This window comes from Salvelinus namaycush, chromosome 30, assembly GCF_016432855.1.
Source record: "Salvelinus namaycush isolate Seneca chromosome 30, SaNama_1.0, whole genome shotgun sequence".
Taxonomy (NCBI): Eukaryota; Metazoa; Chordata; class Actinopteri; order Salmoniformes; family Salmonidae; genus Salvelinus; species Salvelinus namaycush.
Window position 1 is genome coordinate 19,384,961 of NC_052336.1, and position 20,999 is coordinate 19,405,959.

General features: G+C 48.8%; 1 protein-coding gene across 3 annotated transcripts in view; it reads right to left on the reverse strand.

Annotated features, from left to right (window-relative positions):
- Positions 1 to 381: 381 nt before the first annotated feature.
- LOC120025299 (immunoglobulin superfamily DCC subclass member 4-like) overlaps positions 382 to 20,999 on the reverse strand; it is a 56,721-nt gene continuing 36,103 nt past the window's right edge. For 2 of the 3 annotated variants that reach the window (XM_038969789.1, XM_038969792.1), the window contains 17 exons: positions 20,600 to 20,733; positions 14,497 to 14,634; positions 14,039 to 14,191; positions 13,106 to 13,516; positions 12,622 to 12,786; positions 12,045 to 12,182; positions 11,489 to 11,662; positions 9,878 to 10,114; positions 9,561 to 9,662; positions 9,246 to 9,429; positions 8,290 to 8,417; positions 7,055 to 7,225; positions 6,794 to 6,928; positions 5,653 to 5,755; positions 4,220 to 4,457; positions 3,990 to 4,118; positions 382 to 2,864 (listed from right to left, as the gene is read on the reverse strand). In XM_038969789.1, coding sequence (XP_038825717.1) covers positions 1,986 to 2,864; positions 3,990 to 4,118; positions 4,220 to 4,457; positions 5,653 to 5,755; positions 6,794 to 6,928; positions 7,055 to 7,225; positions 8,290 to 8,417; positions 9,246 to 9,429; positions 9,561 to 9,662; positions 9,878 to 10,114; positions 11,489 to 11,662; positions 12,045 to 12,182; positions 12,622 to 12,786; positions 13,106 to 13,516; positions 14,039 to 14,191; positions 14,497 to 14,634; positions 20,600 to 20,733 — 3,619 coding nt within the window. In that variant the 3' untranslated portion in view covers positions 382 to 1,985. The remainder of the gene's footprint in view (positions 2,865 to 3,989; positions 4,119 to 4,219; positions 4,458 to 5,652; positions 5,756 to 6,793; positions 6,929 to 7,054; positions 7,226 to 8,289; positions 8,418 to 9,245; positions 9,430 to 9,560; positions 9,663 to 9,877; positions 10,115 to 11,488; positions 11,663 to 12,044; positions 12,183 to 12,621; positions 12,787 to 13,105; positions 13,517 to 14,038; positions 14,192 to 14,496; positions 14,635 to 20,599; positions 20,734 to 20,999) is intronic. The other variant, XM_038969790.1, reaches the window with a different exon arrangement.

The window sequence follows — 20,999 nt, forward strand, 5'->3', positions numbered from 1 at the left end:
TTTCAGCAGGACAATAACCTAAAACACAAAGCCAAATCTACACTGGATTTGCTTACCAAGAAGACAGTGAATGTTCCTGAGAACCAAGTTACAGTTTTGACTTAAATCTGTGTGAATTTGTTGGGCAAGACTTGAAAATTGCTGTCTAGCCATTATCCCCAACACCTTGACAGAGCTTGAATAATTTTTTTAAGAATAATGGGAAAATATTGTGCAATCCAGATGTGCAAAGCTCTTATGTGACTTACCCAAGAAGACTGGGGTGATTCTAACATGTATTGACTCAGGGGGGTGAATACTTACCTAATCAAGTGTTTTATTTTTCATGAATCTTATATATAGAATTTTTCTTCCACTATAAAATTACAGAGTATATAAAAATGTCAATTAAATCCATTTTAATTCCACTTTGTAACGCAACAAAATGTGAAAAAAGTTCAAAGGGGTGTAGACTTTACATGTGGTATTGTGAAAGACCTCAGGCTGGTGAGAGTCAAAAGTACAAAGAAAGAATGTAAATATGACTGAAAATAGAAGTGGTTTCTAGGTTTATGTCTCTATTCTATTTCCACCCCCCCCCACCTGCAGAGGGAGGAGCCCAGACACAGCTGAGAGGATGAGTCAGATGGCATCACAATGGGTGAGGCCACCCGACGGAGCCTTGTTCCTCTGTAGTAGGTCTAATAACAGGCTACCATATAGCAGGCCTGGTAACTAAACTGCTGCATGATTTACCTAAGGTGAAAAGTGATTTGCGGTCCAAAGTAGATGTAACATTGAGGGGGGTGAAGACAGTTGGAAACCCAAATCTAACAGAACAACTGATAAAGGGGAAAAGGGCAATAAACAGAGATCTGAGACAGGCCGTTATGTACCATACCTGTCATTTCCTGTAGGTAATACGCATCGATGTATACAGAAAGAGGGGGACAGGAAGTTATTCCTGAAAGTATTGAAGGCTATGAATTAAACAGTTAAAAAACTGATTCTAAAAGATGCACCTATCTGCATGACACAATTAAAATCACCAACAAACCATCCTGTAAAGAAATGAGGTAGTGCTGTTGACTGGGAGCAAAACCAGGAGAACGCTGCTTAAGATGTGTTATTTTGTCATACACCTACACATCTCATCTAGCCCCCCCCCCCCCAAATAATGCAACCTATATCTACTACATATACTGTATGCGGTTCCTTCAAATTTTCTTCAATTGCCTCATTTATTTTCCTTTGTCAACATATTTGTCCTATTTTTATTGAATATAATCATCTATATAAATATACAGAGGTTAAAAATGCTCCTAAAATATTAGGCACCTGAGACCCCCAAGCTCAATTCAGGGAATGTGTGTGTGGATCCTGAGACAGCAGGAGGTTAGAGAGCGAGAGAGAGACAGGAGGTCTGCACTCTCAGTGTCTAAATATCAGGCTTCTTTCCTGGTGCTGGGGCAGGCAGCATCCATACAGTGGAACAGCCAATAGGAACAGCTCAGTCATTTGAAAGGAGCCAGGGTGAGGGTGAAAGGGCCACATGGTCACGGTTCTGCTCTATCTTCATCCATGGTGCTGAATCAAGAGCCTCTCTACCATCATCAGCTGACCAAAGGTAGGTCTTGAAGTACCACACGTCCACGCTCAATCTCAGAGTCCAACAGGTCAAGGCTTATGAAAAAAGGAATATCCTGCTTTCTACACTATGATTCCGTCATCGTACGTCTGTAATAGGAGCCTGTAGCAAAGTACAGAGTAAGGCCAGACTAACATACTGCTGCTATGCAACAAAATGAATACCCATACATACTAGCACTAAAAAATATATACTGTATATATACACATATAAAACAATGGATTCAAAGTACCTATAAAACTGAGCCAGGAAGAAGAAAATCAGATAGAGGTGCTTTAAAAAAACAACATTTGATTCATCATGGATGAGAAAAAGAAAGGCGTCCAGCTGGTCTTGGTGTGAGGGTTTGTTTCTCCTGCTAAGGGCACAGGTAGCTGTGCGCTGCTGAGTTAGAGTGGACAAGGCCGGCGCTGACGAAAGGAGAGGGGGACGGGGGAGGGGGGCAGTGTCTGGAGTCCCCGTTCCCCAGGGTCTCCTGCCCTGGCCGCAGGGGCTTGGTGGAGTGGAAGCCGTTGGTGAGCCCCATTTCTGGGTGCCGCCCCACATCTACAGTCAGCTGGGCTGCCACGCCCACCATGCCCCCAACCATGCCCTCTGGCTGCCCATTGTGATTGGACACTGGCTCCAGGTCAGGGCCGGATGGGACCTTGGGCAGGGGTTGTGTCTGTAGGGACTCCTCCCCTGGTGATGGACGTTGTGGTGCCTGGGCAGCCTGTCTGACTGGCTCCCCTGGATGCTGTGGTGCCTGGGCAGCCTGTCTGACTGGCTCCCCTGGATGTTGTGGTGCCTGGGCAGCCTGTCTGACTGGCTCCCCTGGATGCTGTGGTGCCTGGGCAGCCTGTCTGACTGGCTCCCCTGGATGCTGTGGTGCCTGGACAGGCTGTCTGACTGGCTCCTTTGGGTGTAAAGGGGCCTGGGCAGGCTGTCTGACTGGCTCCCCTGGATGTTGTGGTGCCTGGGCAGCCTGTCTGACTGGCTCCTTTGGGTGTAAAGGGGCCTGGGCAGGCTGTCTGACTGGCTCCTTTGGTTGTAAAGGGGCCTGGGCAGGCTGTCTGACTGGGAAGTAAGCTGCCCCGGACAGTGAAGGCCCCCTGGTGGCCTGAGAGTCCTCTTCCCTGTCACTCTGCGCCTCCTGCTGCTCCTTCTCCAGGTCGTTCAGCTCAGAGTGAACTATGACCTCTGCCTCCAAATGGTTACTACTGCACAGGGAGGAGTCCAGTTGGTCCTCAGGGTTGCCCTGAAACACACACCACACACAGTTAGCAGACATTTAATTATTTAATTTCATACAGTCAGCCCATGTAACAGTGGAGTCCTACAAGGCAGTGTGTTTGTACTCCTGTTGTTCTGTATTAACATACAACTGTAAATGACCTTACACCAGTGGTGTCAATCATAACTGAAAGGCAGCCATAATGCAATTATAACACAGTCATTATTTCTTGCTATGCTATCCAGCTTTCTGAACTGCATACCATTCTCTAAATTAAATCATTGAGAATACGACCGAAATGTCACCAGTAAAATAGAGCAGTGGTGGTATGAGGTGTGACTGCAAAATAAATAAGGGATTCATTATAGATTAATTATAGCTTTCCCCTCCTATACTTTTGAAGGGTATGAGAGTGCCTTAACAGTGGCAGAGTAATTAATTTATCAGATGCATGATCAAGCGGCTCATTCAGCTTTCAGCCAGAGTGTCACATTCTAATTAGCTATACGTCATCCTGACACCTCGTTCACTGTTTCATTACTTCCTGTTCAGCTCTCACACAAACCACTCTACCTCTACACCAGCTCTTACTGCTCTTCTACACGCACGCTTGCACACACCACGCTCGCACGCACGCACCACGCTCGCACGCATACACCACGCTCGCACACACAAACCACGCTCGCACGCACACACCACGCTCGCACGCATACACCACGCTCGCACACACACACCACGCTCGCACACACACACCACGCTCGCACACACAAACCACGCTCGCACACACAAACCACGCTCGCACGCACCATGCTCGCACACACACACCACGCTCGCACGCACGCACCACGCTCGCACACACACACCACGCTCGCACGCATACACCACGCTCGCACACACAAACCACGCTCGCACACACAAACTACGCTCGCACACACAAACCACGCTCGCACACACAAACTACGCTCGCACACACAAACTACGCTCGCACACACAAACCACGCTCGCACACAAACCACGCTCGCACACAAACCACGCTCGCACACAAACCACGCTCGCACACAAACCACTTTCTACCCCATCTACCTCTTATTCTTGTACATACAAACACACACACACGCGCACTGACACACACAAACTCTGCTCACATACCTTGCCATTCTCTGTGTTGGTCATGTCCAAAGTTCCATTGTTAAGAGTTGGAGAGTCCTCTGTGATGGTATCCCTGTATTTGGTGATCCGGTTGGCCCAGTTACGACTAACTGACCCATTATAAGCAGCCTGGAGAATGACAAAGTCAGAAGAAAAACACGACTCAACAAGTAACCTTGAAAAGTACTATATTTGTGTTTAGTGTGGTATCCAGTGTCCTGACTACTCACCTTGAGCTCAGCTCCTAGGGCATCGTCCCCTATTCCTACATTACCCATGAGGCTGTGCTCCTCAGTGGGCTCTGTGAGGGGTTGGGTGCGGTCATGGTCATGGTCCAGGCTGCCCAGGGGCATCAGGGTCTCTAGCTCATGGCAATCACTGCATTCTGGCACCATGGTGGGCACAGACCTACACCCATGATGGTACTGTGGGGGCAGAGCAGTGGAGTCCAGCCCTCCAGACACCTCTCTGGTTACACAGCACAGAGGAGGAACACGGGTTAAGGATTAGAGTTATGTCACTGCACATGGTTTAACCTCAGAGTATAAAAACAAGGATGATCATTAACAATTGTGTTTTTTTTGCCAATTTAGCCAAACTTCTGGATTTTGCCAATTTTATCTAATTCCCCAGAGTCAGATGAACTCGTGGATACCATTTGTATGTCTCTGCGTCCAGTATGAAGGAAGTTGGAGGTAGGTTCGCGAGCCAATGCTAACTAGCATTAGCGCAATGCCTGGAAGTCTATAGGTATATACTAACATGCTAGCAGATGCTATAGACTTCCAGTCATTGCGCTAATGCGAAACGACCTCTAACTTCCTTCATACTGGACAAAGAGACATGGAAATGGTATCCATGAGTTCATCTGCCTCTGGGGAAGTAGATAAAGGAAGGCCTCATTGCCATCATCACAAAGTATCCTTTTAAAAACAAATATGAGGAATGCATTGTCATAGACAGTCATTACAACTATAACAGTAGGATGAACAACATATTGTCACTCCATCTCAAATTGTGATGGCTAGCTGGATTCACTATAGTACACACTGGTATTCAAACAAGCTAAATACCAAAACAGACAGTAATAATAGTTGTTCCGTATTAATGCAAAATTATTCAAAATTATTCACATCTGAAATGTCAAATGTGCAGCATGAAGACATGGACCCCCCCTGGGTCTCACACAAAAGTCATCCTAATTCTGTAGCTATATAAAACATCTCCAAATCCTCCACTTCTATTTAAATCAGTTTACTGCTCTCCCTGTCAAACCCAATGCAGGGAAACATGACTTTTGTTTCATATTCTTTCCTGCTCATTAACCGCACAGCTTCATAATAGACCAAGAGCAGCCATCTGTGGTGCTCTGTCTTTCAGGACACACTTCCCAACATCTGCCTGTCTGTCTCTCTGCTGCTGCAGCTTCTCACACACACACACACACACACACACACACACACACACACACACACACACACACACACACACACACACACACACACACACACACACACACACACACACACACACACACACACACCTTCCTTTAAATCTTACAATGCCAGTGAAAGCTTAATGATCCTCAAATCCTAGACGTACATACTAAAGTAGACATACTAAAATAGACAGAGTCATTTGCTTTCAGGTGGCCTCTTCTTACCTGGCCTTGCCGTTGCGGAAGCTGACACACATACAAAGGAGAATGCTGAGTAGCCCCAGACACACACCAACTATGATGCCTGTCACTGCATGGATGTCCAGCTCTACAGAGAACAGCCCAGGAAGGCATGCAGGAAACGGCGAGAGAAAACAGACAAGATACTGGATGAGTGTCTGAACCTGTCAGCACAGGACACAGTTAGAGAACAGAAGGTAAGTGGGAGGATGAATGATAATATACTGTATGATGACAGCCGGATTCCACCGCTCAATCAATTTCAGCGGGCCATGAAGGAACCAATTCACACTTCCAGGGAGGGAGATATTAATTGAGCTTGGGCAATTGCTGTCTATCTGGCAGCAGAGTGGAGAGAGGACAGATGGTGCTCGCTCCGCTCTCGCCCGCCCACCATCCACCTCACCCTCAATCACATTGCATTTACTACTGGCAAGACTGTCTGATGGAGCCGAATATGGGGCAACTCAGCAGGACCAGAATAAACCTGCTACTCGGTCATCTTAGTTTGTCTTTCTACGTCTCAGTGGTTTCAGCTAATGCCCTGTGCCAACCAGAGGAGGATGGACTCCCATAGCTCCAATGTGGTGACCTTTTGCTTCTGAATGGAGCTCTCTCCTGGCTTGCTTCTAGATGCTCGAGTTTAGCTGTTGTGTTCATTATTCTCTGACGGACAAAGTGTAATTGGGCTACAAATAGATAATGATTGATGGAGGTCTCCTTGAGAAGCCCAATGAAACTGCAGTAGTATTCAACAGTGTGCACATATCCTTCTTTCTTTTTCCCTGCCAAGCCCATATAGAATGAGCCGCTCCGTCACAGGCCCCTTCACCGTGGTTATAGACAAGGTGTCATCCACAGCTCTTCTGCTTCTCAAAGTCAGATATGAAGTTGATTCATAGAGCTCTCCGGGTGCAGCGGCTGCTGAGGTCACCACTTTAATATTCACCTCAGAAAGCCAGAGAGTGATGAGAGATATGACACAGCCTCCTGCAGGCTTCTCTCCCCCACTGGCAGGGATGGATTAACCACTTTAAAGGACTCTGTGTGTGTGTGTGTAGGAAATACTTATGTAAGTGATGACACACACACCATCACAGTATGTATAGACAGTAGACCCACTCACCATATTTCTTGGGAGGAGTGTGCACATCCTTCACTGGGGAGTAAGGCCCCACCCCCACCTCAGTGGACGCCCTCATCTTAAAGAAGTATTGTGTCCCACTAGACAGCCCTGTTACCTCAGCACTCATGATGGTCCCTAAGAGGGAGGGAGAGAGAGGGAGAGGTAGAGGGAGGTAAGTGTGTGAGTCATTAACAGTCCCATTTGCATCCACTTATAGAACCCACACAGTTCCTCGCAACAGCCGCAGATTCAACCACCCACCATCTTGGGAGAGGTTGTTCCACAGGTGCTCAGGCTGGCTGAGGTTGATGGTGTATAGGATCCTGTAGCTGATGATGATGCCATTGGGCTCCACAGGCGGGCGCCAGTTCACCAACACAGAGGAGGAGTCCAAGGCACTGAGCTGCAGTTCCGCTGGGGGGGTGGAGGGTACTGGGGACACAGGGGGGGATGTCAGTAATCACACCACAGAAATAAAGCCCCACAGCGGGCTGGCCACACAGGCTTTGTGTGGCTGGCTGGGACAGGTGTGACACCCCTCTGGGACAAGGTGCCCTTGCCACCTGGTCATAAAGTGGGGGCTGAGGGCAGGGGACTGGGTCTCAGGTGACAGAGGGCGGTAGTATGGGATCCGGCAGGCAGCTACCCCTGCTGTGTCAAACCAAAGACCCCTACTTCATTGCCCTGGTAATGAATCCCCTGCTGGCTAGCCCCTCCTGGCCAGTACTCACAAAGCGTCTCAATGCTGATCTAGGATCAGTTTGACCTTTCAGATCGTAATGAATAAGACAGAGAGGACTTGATGTCCCTGGCCCCTCCCTGACACCACTTGGCTGAACTGATTGACGGGCCCTGTCCCAGACAGCTCTTGGCCAACACAAGGGCCACTTCCAACTGGACATTTAATTACAGCCAATTATTTCCCTACGCCCCTAAAGATTAATCCCTTCTCTGTTAACCTGCCTCAATCACACTTGCTCAGTCTCACACAGACACAGTTTTGTATTGCTATCCTTGTGGGGACCAAATATTTGATTCCCATCCAAAATCCCATTTTCTCTAACCCTAAATCTAAATCTAACCCTAGCCTTAACCCTTTACCTAACCATAACCCTAACCCTAACCCCAAACCCCTAACCCTAAAACTAACCTTAACTCCTAACCCCTAACCTTAATTCTAACCCTAATTGTAACCCTAAACCTAAACCCAACCCCTAAGCCTAAAATAGCATTTTTCCCTGTGGGGACCGTCAATCTCCCCACTGGTCCGTATTTTCCTTGTTTTACTATACTTGTGAGGACTTCTGGTACCCACAAGGATTGTAAAACAAAAACACACATACACCAACGAACTACACACCTCTGTCAGAAACAAAAACACTCACACAGAGGAAGTGAAAGTGAGCGACAGAGCATATTGAATACAAGCATCCACCTTTATGTTACACTGATGCACAGATTTTTCCACTACACTGATGAGAACAGTAGAGACTTACCGTCAGTGAGAGTGGACTCCTCCACGGTGCCGCTGAAGGGACCAACCATGTCTCCTCCATTGGACTGCACAGCCAGCTCATAGCGGGTGTGGGGTTTTAGCGCCCCCAAGAGGATCTCCTGAGCAGAGCTGCAAAACACAGTTTGGGAGAAAAAAAAATGAATGAATGAATCACAAATGGGAAAACTTGCACATCCTTCTTTCCATTCATAACCTGAATATCGATTTAGCCAGTCTGGAAGAAATATTACATTTCAATAAAAAGGGCTTCTTTAATGTGATCAACTTCAGATAATGGAATTTGGAACTTCCATTTTCCTCTAAAAGAGGCTCGATATCTATTCTATTATCCTGTGTTTGACCCAGGACCAGGGGATGTGTTGTGTTTGGGGTGGTCCCTGACTGACCTGGTGTAGTAGGAGACCAGGAGATGTGTTGTGTTTGGGATGGTCCCTGACTGACCTGGTGTAGTAGGAGACCAGGGGATGTGTCGTGTTTGGGATGGTCCCTGACTGACCTGGTGTAGTAGGAGACCAGGAGATGTGTTGTGTTTGGGATGGTCCCTGACTGACCTGGTGTAGTAGGAGACCAGGAGATGTGTTGTGTTTGGGATGGTCCCTGACTGACCTGGTGTAGTAGGAGACCAGGGGATGTGTCGTGTTTGGGATGGTCCCTGACTGACCTGGTGTAGTAGGAGACCAGGAGATGTGTTGTGTTTGGGATGGTCCCTGACTGACCTGGTGTAGTAGGAGACCAGGAGATGTGTTGTGTTTGGGATGGTCCCTGACTGACCTGGTGTAGTAGGAGACCAGGGGATGTGTTGTGTTTGGGATGGTCCCTGACTGACCTGGTGTAGTAGGAGACCAGGGGATGTGTCGTGTTTGGGATGGTCCCTGACTGACCTGGTGTAGTAGGAGACCAGGGGATGTGTCGTGTTTGGGATGGTCCCTGACTGACCTGGTGTAGTAGGACACAAGTGATGCGTTTCTGATGCCGGCCGGGCTGCAGCGTACGGTGTAGTTGATGATGCGGACGTTGCTGAAGCGAGGTTTCTCCCAGCGCAGCCAGATGGACGTGGAGCTGTTGGCTGTAGCCTTGATGCTGCTGGGGGGCAGGGGAGGGGGGTTCCCCTTAGGGGGCGCTGCAAAAACACACTGCCAGTTTATACACAAATATTGGTATTGTACAGACTTTCTTTAACACTGACAGACAGAATAGACTGACACACAAACTCGCAAGCACACACACACAGACACCGATGAATAGACACACCTTTGCCATGTGCCTTCTCTGTCCTGCCCTTCCATCCTGCAGCATAGCCATCCGTCTGCTTATTGAAGGCCCACACCTTCACTTCATATAGTCTGTCAGGGACTGACACACACACACACACACACACACAGAAATATATAGAAACGTATCGCAACACATAAACACACCAAATTATACATAACCACAAGAAAGCCTGGCATAATGACCACGAGGTCCAAACATGTTATTAAGAGTCACATTTTTCCATACAAATATTATCACCTGGAGCAGTAGGAAGTGATTTAAACAACACCGGCATGTGAACATCCCAGACTCACCCAGACTAGAGACCTCATGATGTTTGACCCTCTTGCGGAGCTTGATGGTGTGGGCCTCCATCCTCCTCACCCTCTCCCTCTCAGGATGAGCCTCCCCATTGGTCAGCTCCTCACCAACCACCTCCCTGCAAAAGAGCTTGTAGCCGGAGATCTGCGTGTGATTGGGCGGGGGCTGCCATGTGACATGGAGGGAGTTCATTTTGGCCCTAACCTTTAGCTCTGTGGGAGCAAAGATCACTGGGAAAGACGAAAAGCAAACAAGGCGCCAGCATGAAACAACATTACTGGAGCTTATAACATGATTCAACAAAACAAGATCCAGGCATTGATTTATTGTACCAACTCAATTTGACAATCTCCTAATGACTATAACATGAAATAATATAATTCTATAGACCTGGATCTAGAACAGGTGCCACCTTAATTGGGGAGGATGGGATTATAGTAATAGTTTATGATAATTAATGGAATGGTATCAAATGGTTTCTGTGTGTTCAAATACCATTCCATTTCTTCTATTCCAGCCATTATTATGAGCCGTCCTCCCCTCAGCAGCTTCTTGTAATCCACATGAACTGACAATGAGGCCCTATTCGGTGAGATTTTCTTCTTGTGTGTATTAACAGATTTTCTTCTCATGTGAATTAATGGCATTCGTGAGAGCTTAGTCACTGTAGAGAAAAGGATTGAATAGATTTCTGTTCATTTCTTCGAAATTAATCTTCTGCCTACCAAGAGGCACAGTCAGCCATGTTGCCTTGCCCCTGAATGGAGAGAAATTGTATGGCTGATGCAAATGTGTAGGTGAAGGTGTATTCACCACATGACACTGCCGAGCCATGAACAGTCAGCTTGAATGGAAGGCTGCAGTGTTCTTTTTCCCCATTGCTTGTCTTTTTCTAGTTCCTCTTTTCCAGTTTTCCCGGTTTTGACCATTCTGCCTGCCCTGAGCCTGCCTGCCGTTCTGTACCTTGTCACACCACTCTGGATTATTGACCTCTGCCTGCCCTGACCCCAAGACTGCCTGCCGTTCTGTATTTTATGGACTCTGATCTGGATTACTGACCTCTGCCTGCCCTTGACCTGTCGTTTTGTCTGACCCCTGTTCTAGTAATAAACTTTTGTTACTTCGACACTGTCTGCATCTGAGTCTTCTCCTGAAACGTGATAGTTATAGCATGAGAATGGGAAAGTGGAGGCTGCTCTTATGGACAAGGATAAAAATAATATATATGGATATCAGTTTTACTACATCTATCATTTGTTTATGGTGTGCTTCTGTAAGTTATTACTGCATGCCTGACAAGCATTTCGCTACACCCGCAATAACATCTGCTAAACACGTGTATAAAATGTGATTTTTGATTATAATTTTCTGAAACGTTGTTCCCCCTGCTGCTGTCTTGATTGGACCCAGGTCTATCTTGAGAAATATATTTTATCTCAATGAGATTACCTGGATAAATAAAGGTTAAGGACCATACCGGGTCAGGTCACTTATTGTGGTGGATATTGATGCTGAAGTTGAAGGGTGTGTGTGTGTGTGTGTGAGAGAGAGTGAGAGACACACACACACACACACACACATACAGAGAGAGAGAGAGGTCTCACCCATGCTGTGGTTAAAGTGGTCTGGGGTGTGGTGCTGGTTCCACTCTGACGGCACACCAAAGCCTGCTCCCGTTCCCGCTGCCATCCGCAGTCGATAGGCCTGGTTAGGCAGCAGCTCCCGCAAGGTAAGCTGAGTCTCATTCCCCCCCACCTCCACAGAAAACACGTTGTCCACTGCAGTAAACACACACACACACACACACACACACATTAGACGCAACCCATCTTCTTGAAAGGCCACTCATGGCACACTATCACCACAAACCATTATCCTATATTGTAAGACCTGATGACTCATTGTATACCATGGATAGAACAGAACACTTTATGCTTTGGGCTTATACCCTAAGTCACTCTTCAATACTTAATGTTTAGAATCTACAATTGTTCTTAGAGCCAAAATGTGTGTGACTGAGTTTAAGAGTCTTTTGTAGTTGTGCCTTCCGGAAACATGAACACATGTACCACCACGTTCTAATACCAGACAGCGTTGTAATAACACAAGACAGCAGTGTAGTACTGTAGCCTCCGTGCCAGTAGATGGCGCTGGGCTCACCCTGTTCCAGTGTGGAGTAGTCGATGCGGTAGCGGGTGACAGCTCCTCTGCTGTGCTGGGAGGACAGGGGCAGCCACATCACTCTGATGTCTGTAGGAGAGGTGCTGAGCAGGGACAGCTGTGGAGGGGCACTGGGTACTGTGGGGTAGAGCATGGCAGGACATTCTTAGTATTAACGTGCCATTACAGCTAACCCTGGATCTAGTGTCTGGTGACTTAAGTAGCCTATCATATTCTCTGGAGGGGCACAGGGGAGTAGAGCATGTCAGATCAGGTACAGGACACTCTTAGTATCCATACATCAACCATACTATTCTACAGGCTACTAAACCACTTTATTCATTTCATTAGCTTTTAGCAACAAAGTAGAATCACATAGTTAGTTGATGGGTAACAATATCTACTTTTGTGCGTCATTCGTGTATAATATAGGTCGTATTACAGTTGACCGCGTCGTGCTGTCTATTTATTCTCAAGTGTATGATGACTCATGTATGCTGTCATATGGATTAGATCTAACCGTGTCACTGTTATTTTCCTTTGAGAAGTGAGGTCTGTGGTCTTCACGCCTACTCACCGTCCTCCAGCATCTCCACGGTGACGGGCCGTGACGGGCGGCTGGCTCCCATGGGGGAGTAGGCCACCACGTAGAAGGTATAGGCTGTGTGTGGCAGTAGCTCCTTCACATGGTACTCTGTGGTGTCGTTGTTCACAGCAAACTGGTATTCCATGTGATCAGAGCCTGTGGACCACACAAGCTCAGTGTTTAACCAGGAGCACAGGACACACTCAGCCTGACCTGACAGTGGCATTCTCTACCATGCTACCAGGGAATCAGGCACCTATGTATGTTAATGCCTATATCCTTGAAACTAGCTAGCATCCTTGTGGATAGATATCATACGTACAAGCCTGTAGGTTTGTCCATCAAACACACACACACACACACACACACACACACACACACACACACACACACACACACACACACACACACACACACACACACACACACACACACACACACACACACACACACACACACACACACACACACACACCTGAAGTGGGCTGGTAGTGCACAGAGAAGCCTATAATCTGGTCACTGTTGTGTTCGGGCCGTTCCCAGGTGAGGAGGGCGGTGGTGCTGGAGTGGGGCGTGGCAGAGAGCTGGTGTGGTGGGCTGGGTAGACCCTCTCTCACAATGACAGACAGCTTGGCTGTGGCGCAGGCCGTCCCCAGAGCGTTGTCAGCGATGCACTGGTAGTACCCTGCGTCGTCCAGGCCCAGCTGGTTGATGAGCAGCACCCCAGGGCTCTGGGTCTTCACCCGCCCGTTAGACTTGACCGGCTTGCCATTCTTCAGCCAGTGCAGCGCCGGGGGAGGCTCCCCAGAGCCGTTACACACAAACCTGGCTGTGTTTCCCCGAGAGAGAGACACCGTCTCTGGGGGCTGGAGGATCACTGGTGGGGCTGGGAGAATGCAAATAGAGAAACATCCTTCTTAGGGAAAAAAATAATCCTTCACAGCAGCATATATTACAATTTACTAAAAGGACCAGAGCTGCACGATCGAAGCCAAACATGCAAACCAGAGCTCTAAGACCGAAGCCAAACATGCAAACCAGAGCTCTAAGACCGAAGCCAAACATGCAAACCAGAGCTCTAAGACCCCGAAGCCAAACATGCAAACCAGAGGTCTAAGACCGAAGCCAAACATGCAAACCAGAGGTCTAAGACCGATTCCAAACATGCAAACCAGAGCTCTAAGACCGAAGCCAAAAATGCAAACCAGAGCTCTAAGACCGAAGCCAAACATGCAAACCAGAGCTCTAAGACCGAAGCCAAACATGCAAACCAGAGGTCTAAGACCGAAGCCAAAAATGCAAACCAGAGGTCTAAGACCGAAGCCAAACATGCAAACCAGAGCTCTAAGACCGAAGCCAAAAATGCAATCTATACCACATTTTCACACTCACATATTCTTCTTCTTACCTGGCACATGCAGTTCAGCTGCAGCTATGACAAACTCGCGGGTCTTGGGTTTGTTGGCACGGCAGACGTAGACCCCCGCATGGTTACGCCGTGTGTTGGGGATCACCAGGTTAGTTTCCAGGACAACCACGTCGGTGGCGATGGGCTTCCCGTCTGTGTCCAGGAGAAAGAGCAGAAAGGAACAGAGAAGAAACAAGCGATTTCAGAGAAAAAAATATCGTTGTGACATTGGTAGTGTGCCTATTTTTATTGTATTTTTTATTTCACTAGGCAAGTCAATTAAGAACAAATGATTATTTACAATGGCGGCCTACCCCGGCCAAACCCAGACGACACCGCCCTATGGGACTCCCAATCAAGGCCGGATGTGATACAACCTGGAATCGAACCAGGTACTGTTCTGGTACTCGGGAGCCCCTGTAGATGGACCGATGAGAGGGATTGAGAGAGAGTCTTACCCTGTCTGCTCCAGGACACCAGGGGTTTGGGCTGCCCGCCCTGGGCCATGCACTCCATCACCGCTGGACGCCCCTGCACCACCGTGGCATTCTGAGGAGGTGCCACGATCACTACCTCACTTTGGGCAGGGCCAGGACCTGCGCACACAGACACAACACAGACACACACAGGAATCAACACACACAACCGACTCTAACCATCAATGTCTCATATCAGACAGCGTCATTCTAACGCGGTGTACCACTAATGACCTACTAATGAACTCAGCACCACAACCCTGCCTAAACTATCTGATGTAAGACAATGCTGGGGCCCTTGTCAGAAATCTCAGACTTTCGACTTCAGTGAGTTTAAGACAACTGGGAATGGTCATCCAGCTCGGAATTCCAAGCCGGAAACTTTGGCATCTTTCTAGAACTCTGACTTTCCGACCTGAAGATTTTCAGGCTGCCTTTGGGGAGTTTTGCTCGCGAGAGTTTCTATGGTTTTGATAGCATTTTGCGACTTTTTCCCAAACAATTCAGTCACATACGAGAATGGGAGAAGCTGTCTGTGTAACTAAAATCACAGCAACGGTGCACACACAGGCAGAGAAGCACAAGGGAAGGGGGCTTGCGGCAGGAGAGGGGGCAAAAACGCAACGTCGGGGACCGCAGCTGTGCCGCAGCGACGTCGTCGCGGCAATGCCAAACGTCATCTAGCGACTTATAGCAACAAATCAAGGAGCCAATAGAGATTCTCACTGAAAAATAGTTGGCAACACTGTTTAGGACAGCTAGCAGCACTGTCAGGAAGAGGAGTGGAGGAGACAGAGTTAGCTACTAGCCTGGTTAAACCAGAAAGAATGCTGCACAACCAGGTTAGCTAGCTACCCCAATGGGCTTAAGAGAGGAGCAGAAGGCTCTATAGTATGTATGCTAAACCTCTTTAGTGGAATGCAACAGAGAGGGTTTCGACTTGTCTGCTTTTCAGAGACACGAGCATTGCCTTTTGAGGGCAGATAGAAAAAGAGGCTAAAGATTATGGCCAAGGTCGCTGGGGACTGTCGTGTTTTCATAATTTTATCTGCTGCACTCATTTCATCTTTGTCTTACAGTAACATAACTGGAAGTTTCTTTCCTCTTCCCCTGACCTGGTGGCATATGAGAGAGAGAGAGAGAGAGAGAGAGAGAGAGAGAGAGAGAGAGAGAGAGCATCTGAGGGAGAGGGGTGAGTCAGATAATGGAGGAGAGGCAGTGAGGGCCTTACTCAGAGCATGGTGGTGTAATTCTGCCAAATTATATGACTAAATAAATCTCCAGCGTTTTCTTGGAGGAATAGAAGTGTGCATTAGCAGAGCAGATGAGGCCCTTATTTTTAGTGGCTCTGTGTGAGTGGCTCTAGGGGTAATTATGGTAGGAAGGGAGGCCCATCACACTGCCTGGACCGGGGCCTGCTCTGCCTGTCTCTCTGCTCAGAGCCTACATTATGATAATGAGCTCCAGCAGGGTTCCTGGGATACTGTAAGCACATTATTAATTAATCATTGAGCATTCATACAGCACTACTTGCTTATGCATGAGGGCTTAGGGTTTTAAAAATGGGCCAGTCGAGTTCTCCCAGGATTGCAGGATGTGCCTTGATAGGATTTTGTGTAAGTTCTGTGCTCAGAGTGTGTGTGCGTGTGTGTGTGTGTTTTGCATGCGCACATGCGTGTGTATGCGTGCATGAGAGAGAGAAAGTACACTGGACAAAAATATAAACGCATGTAAAGTGTTTGTGCCATGTTTCATGATCTGAAAATCCCTGACATTTTCCATACGCACAAATAGCTTATTTCTCTCAAATTTTGTGCATACATTTGTTTACATTCCTGTTAGTGAACATTTCTCCTTCGCCAAGATAAACAGCATGATCATTACAGAGGTGCACCTTGTGCTATAGACAATAAAAGGCGGCTTTAAAATGTGCAGTTTTGTCACACAACTCAATGCCACAGATTTTTCAAGTTGAGGGAGCGTACAAATGGCATGCTGACTACAAGAATGTCCACCAGAGCTGTTGCCAGATAATTTAATGTTCATTCTCTACCATAAGCCGCCTCCAACGCCGTTTTAGAGAATTTGCCAGTACGTTCAAGCGGCCACACAACCACAGACCACGTGTAACCACGCCAGCCCAGGACCTCCACATCCGGCTTCTTCACCTGCATGATCGTCTGATGAGGGGTGGGGGTGGGGGGTGGGGGGTGCTGAGGAGTATTTCTGTCTGTAATAAAGCCATTCCGTGGGGACAAACGTATTCTGATTGGCTAGGTCTGGCTTCCCAGTGGGTGGCTGCACCCCTGCCCAGTCATCTTAAAATCCATAGATTAGAGCCTAATGAATTTCTTTCAATTGACTGATTTCCTTATATGAACTGTAACTCAGTAAAAGCGTTGAAATTGTTGCATGTTGCGTTGATATTTTTGTTCAGTATATAAAGGTATTGTCACGCCCTGACCTTAGAGAGCCTTTTATGTCTCTATTTGGTTTGGTCAGGGTGTGATTTGGGTGAGCATTCTATGTTCTTTATTTCTATGTTTTGGCCGGGTATGGTTCTCAATCAGGGACAGCTGTCTATCGTTGTCTCTGATTGGGAATCATACTTAGGCAGCCTTTTTTCCTTTGGTGTTTGTGGGTAAATATCTTTGTTAGTGGCACTAATGCCCTGTTAAGCTTCACGGTCGTTTTTGTTGTTTCTTGTCTTGTTGGCGACATTTACTATAATAAAAGAAAATGTACGCTTACCACGCTGCACCTTGGTCTCCTTCCGACGACGGCCGTGACAGAACTACCCACCACAAACGGACCAAGCAGAGTGGTAAGGAGGACTGGACATGGGAGGACATCCTGGACGGCAAAGGATCCTGAACGTGGGAGGAGATCCTGGCCGGAAGGGATCGCCTGCCATGGGAACAGGTGGAAGCAGCTAGGAAGGCGGAGGCAGCTAGAAAGGGGGCCCAGCGTCACGAGGGGACACGGCTAGCACGGAAGCCCGAGAAGCCACTCCCCCAAAAGATTGAGGGGGGGGGCACACGAGGAGATTGGCTGAGTCAGGTTGGAGACCTGAGCCAACTCCTCGTGCTTACCGTGGGGAGAGTGTGACTAGTCAGGCCCCATGTTATGCGGCTCTGCGCAGTGTGTCTCCAGTGCGCACTCATAGCCCGGTGCCCTATATTCCAGCTCCCCGCATCGGCCGGGCTAGAGTGGGCATCCAGCCAGGACGGATGGTGCCGGCTCAGCGCATCTGGCCTCCAGTGCGTCTCTTTCGTCCAGGATATCCTGTGCCGGCTCTGCGCACTGTGTCTCCGGTGCGTGTCCACAGCCCAGTACGTCCTGTGCCAGCACCCTGCAGTTGTTGGGCTAGGGTGAGCATCCAGCCAGGACGGGTTGTGCCAGCTCTGCTCTCCAGACTTCCAGTGCGTCTCAATGGCCCAGTGATGATCCATGGCACGAAGCCTCCAGTGATGATCCGTGGCACGAAGCCTCCAGTGATGATCCATGGCACGAAGCCTCCAGTAAGGATCCATGGCACGAAGCCTCCAGTGATGATCCATGGCACGAAGCCTCCAGCGATGATCCATGGCACGAAGCCTCCAGTGATGGGTCATGGCACGAAGCATCCAGTGATGAGTCATGGCACGAAGCCTCCAGCGATGATCCATGGCACGAAGCCTCCAGTGATGAGTCATGGCACGAAGCCTCCAACAACGGCCTCCAGTCCGGGGCTTCCAGCGACGCCCTCCAGTCCGGAGCCTCCAGCGACGGTCCCCAGTCCGGGGCCTCCAACAACGGTCTCTAGTCCGGAGCCTCCAACGACGGCCTCCAGTCCGGAGCCTCCAGCGACGGTCCCCAGTCCGGAGCCTACAGCGAGGGTCCCCAGTCCGGGGGCCTGCAGCGAGGGTTCCCAGTCCGGGGTCTGCAGCGAGGGTTCCCAGTCCGGGGTCTGCAGCGAGGGTCCCCAGTCCGGAGCCTCCAGCGACGATCCCCAGTCCGGAGCCTCCAGAGACGATCCCCAGTCCGGAGCCTCCAGAGACGATCCCCAGTCCGGAGCCTCCAGAGACGATCCCCAGTCCGGAGCCTCCAGAGACGATCCCCAATCCGGAGCCTCCAGAGACGATCCCCAGTCCGGAGTCTCCAGCGACGAGGGTCCTCCGTCCGGGGCCTGCAGCGAGGGTCCCCAGTCTGGGGCCTGCAACGAGGGTTCCCAGTTCGGGGCCTGCAGCGAGGGTCCCCAGTCCGGGGCCTACAACGAGGGTTCCCAGTCCGGGGCTTGCGGAGAAGGTCCCCAGTCCGGGATCGGTGATGAGGGTCCCCGCACCAGAGGTGCCACCAAAGTGGGGTGAGCCAGAGGTGGAGCGGGGTCTATGTCCCGCACCAGAGCCACCACCGCGGATAGATGCCCACCCGGACCCTCCCCTATAGGTTCAGGTTTTGCGGCCGGAGTCTGCACCTTTGGGAGGGGGGGTACTGTCAGGCCCTGACCTTAGAGAGCCTTTTATGTCTCTATTTGGTTTGGTCAGGGTGTGATTTGGGTGGGCATTTTATGTTCTTTATTTCTATGTTTTGTATTTCTATGTTTTGGCCGGGTATGGTTCTCAATCAGGGACAGCTGTCTATCGTTGTCTCTGATTGGGAATCATACATAGGCAGCCTTTTTTCCTTTGGTGTTTGTGGGTAGTTATCTTTGTTAGTGGCACTAATGCACTGTTAAGCTTCACGGTCGTTTTTGTTGTTTCTTGTTTTGTTGGAAACATTTACTATAATAAAAGAAAATGAATGCTCACCACGCTGCACCTTGGTCTCCTTCCGACGACCGCCGTGACAGGTATAGACAATGTACAATTGAATAAGTGGAGGTGATGTGCTCAGCATAATTCTGTCAGGAAGGATGCATTTGTGTTCAGGCATTTTAAATCATAAACCTCTCCACAGTGAAGGCTAGAGATGTGATGGCATTAGATTTGCGTTTTATGTAACGCCTCATAAAAAGTCTGGGAGTGCTTTCGTCCATGACCTCCAGGTTTCTAAGACAGCAGGGCTTCGTGTCACACCAAATACCTGCTACTGTAAATTAGCATTACTTCAAACAGTCTATTGGATATTGTGAAGTAGGAAAAAGCTGTAAAAGGCTGTAATTTCGTCACCTGCTCAGGCTGTCTGTGAGAGTGGTGTGTGAAATATGTGACTGTGTGTGTGTGCGTGTGTGGTGTTTGTGTACACAGCCATGCGTGTGTGGGAGAGAGAGAAGGTCAAGTAGTATTGTGTCAAGTAGTATTGAGTCATCAACATAATGCACAGTTGAATGAGTGAAGCTACTGTCCTCACCATCAGTCTGCCATTCGCTTCTGTGCATTGTCTGTGAATCTCAAGAGTTTTGGGGGTGTCTGCCTGTGTGTGTGTGTGTCTCTACGTGAGAGTGTCTATTTGTGAGTGTGCGTGCGTGTCTCTATGTGTGTGTGTGTGGACATGCTGCAGGGTGCAGAGAGGGGATTCATCTATGTTTCCTTAGCTGTTCCACAGGGTGCAGGCATTTCTACACAGTTCAGTCTTGTGTCTGTGTGTCTTTGTGTGTGTGTGTGTGTGTGTGTGTGTGTGTGTGTGTGTGTGTGTGTGTGTATGTGTGTGTGTGTGTGTGTGTGTGTGTGTGTGTGTGTGTGTGTGTGTGTGTGTGTGTGTGTGTGTGTGTGTGTGTGTGTGTGTGTGTGCGTGTGTGTGTGTGTGTGTGTGCTAACGCTCACATAGAAGCAGATCTAGACGTAGACCTTGACGGAGCCAATTAAAGGCCAGGATTTATCTGCATTATTAATGCACCTTTTGTCAGACGGGAAGACACGTGGGTGTGGAGATACTGCTTACAGCCTGATGATATCAGACACGAGACTATAGGTCTGGAGCCATCTTTGTCTCTTTACCTCTCTCATTCCAGCAGAGTTCCAGGAAATACATATAAGCAGGACGCCATCCACTAAATAGTCCATGTAAAGAGCACACCCAGACAGAGGGGTCAAGCACATTCAAAGGGATCACTTGCCTACAGACGTCATCAGCGAGCGAGCGAGCGAGCGAGAGCATAACATACCTGTAGTGACAGTGAGGATGGCATCCTGGCTGAAGCGTTTCCGGGCAGAGTTGGAGGCCACACAGCGGTACGCACCCCCATCCTCCTTAACCGCCCCCAAGATCTGGAGCACACCGTTAGGGAGAGAGATGAACCTGGAGACAGAGGGATGGAGAGAGAGAGAGAGAGAGAGAGAGAGAGAGAGAGAGAGAGAGAGAGAGAGAGAGAGAGAGAGAGAGAGAGAGAGAGAGAGAGAGAGAGAGAGAGAGAGAGAGAGAGAGAGAGAGAGAGAGAGAGAGAGAGAGAGAGAGAGAGAGAGAGAGAGAGAGAGAGAGAGAGAGAGAGAGTGTGGATGGAAAGGAAGAGAGAAAGGGTGGGAAGGAGAGAGAAAGAGTGTGTGGTGGTGGGGGGGGGAGAACGA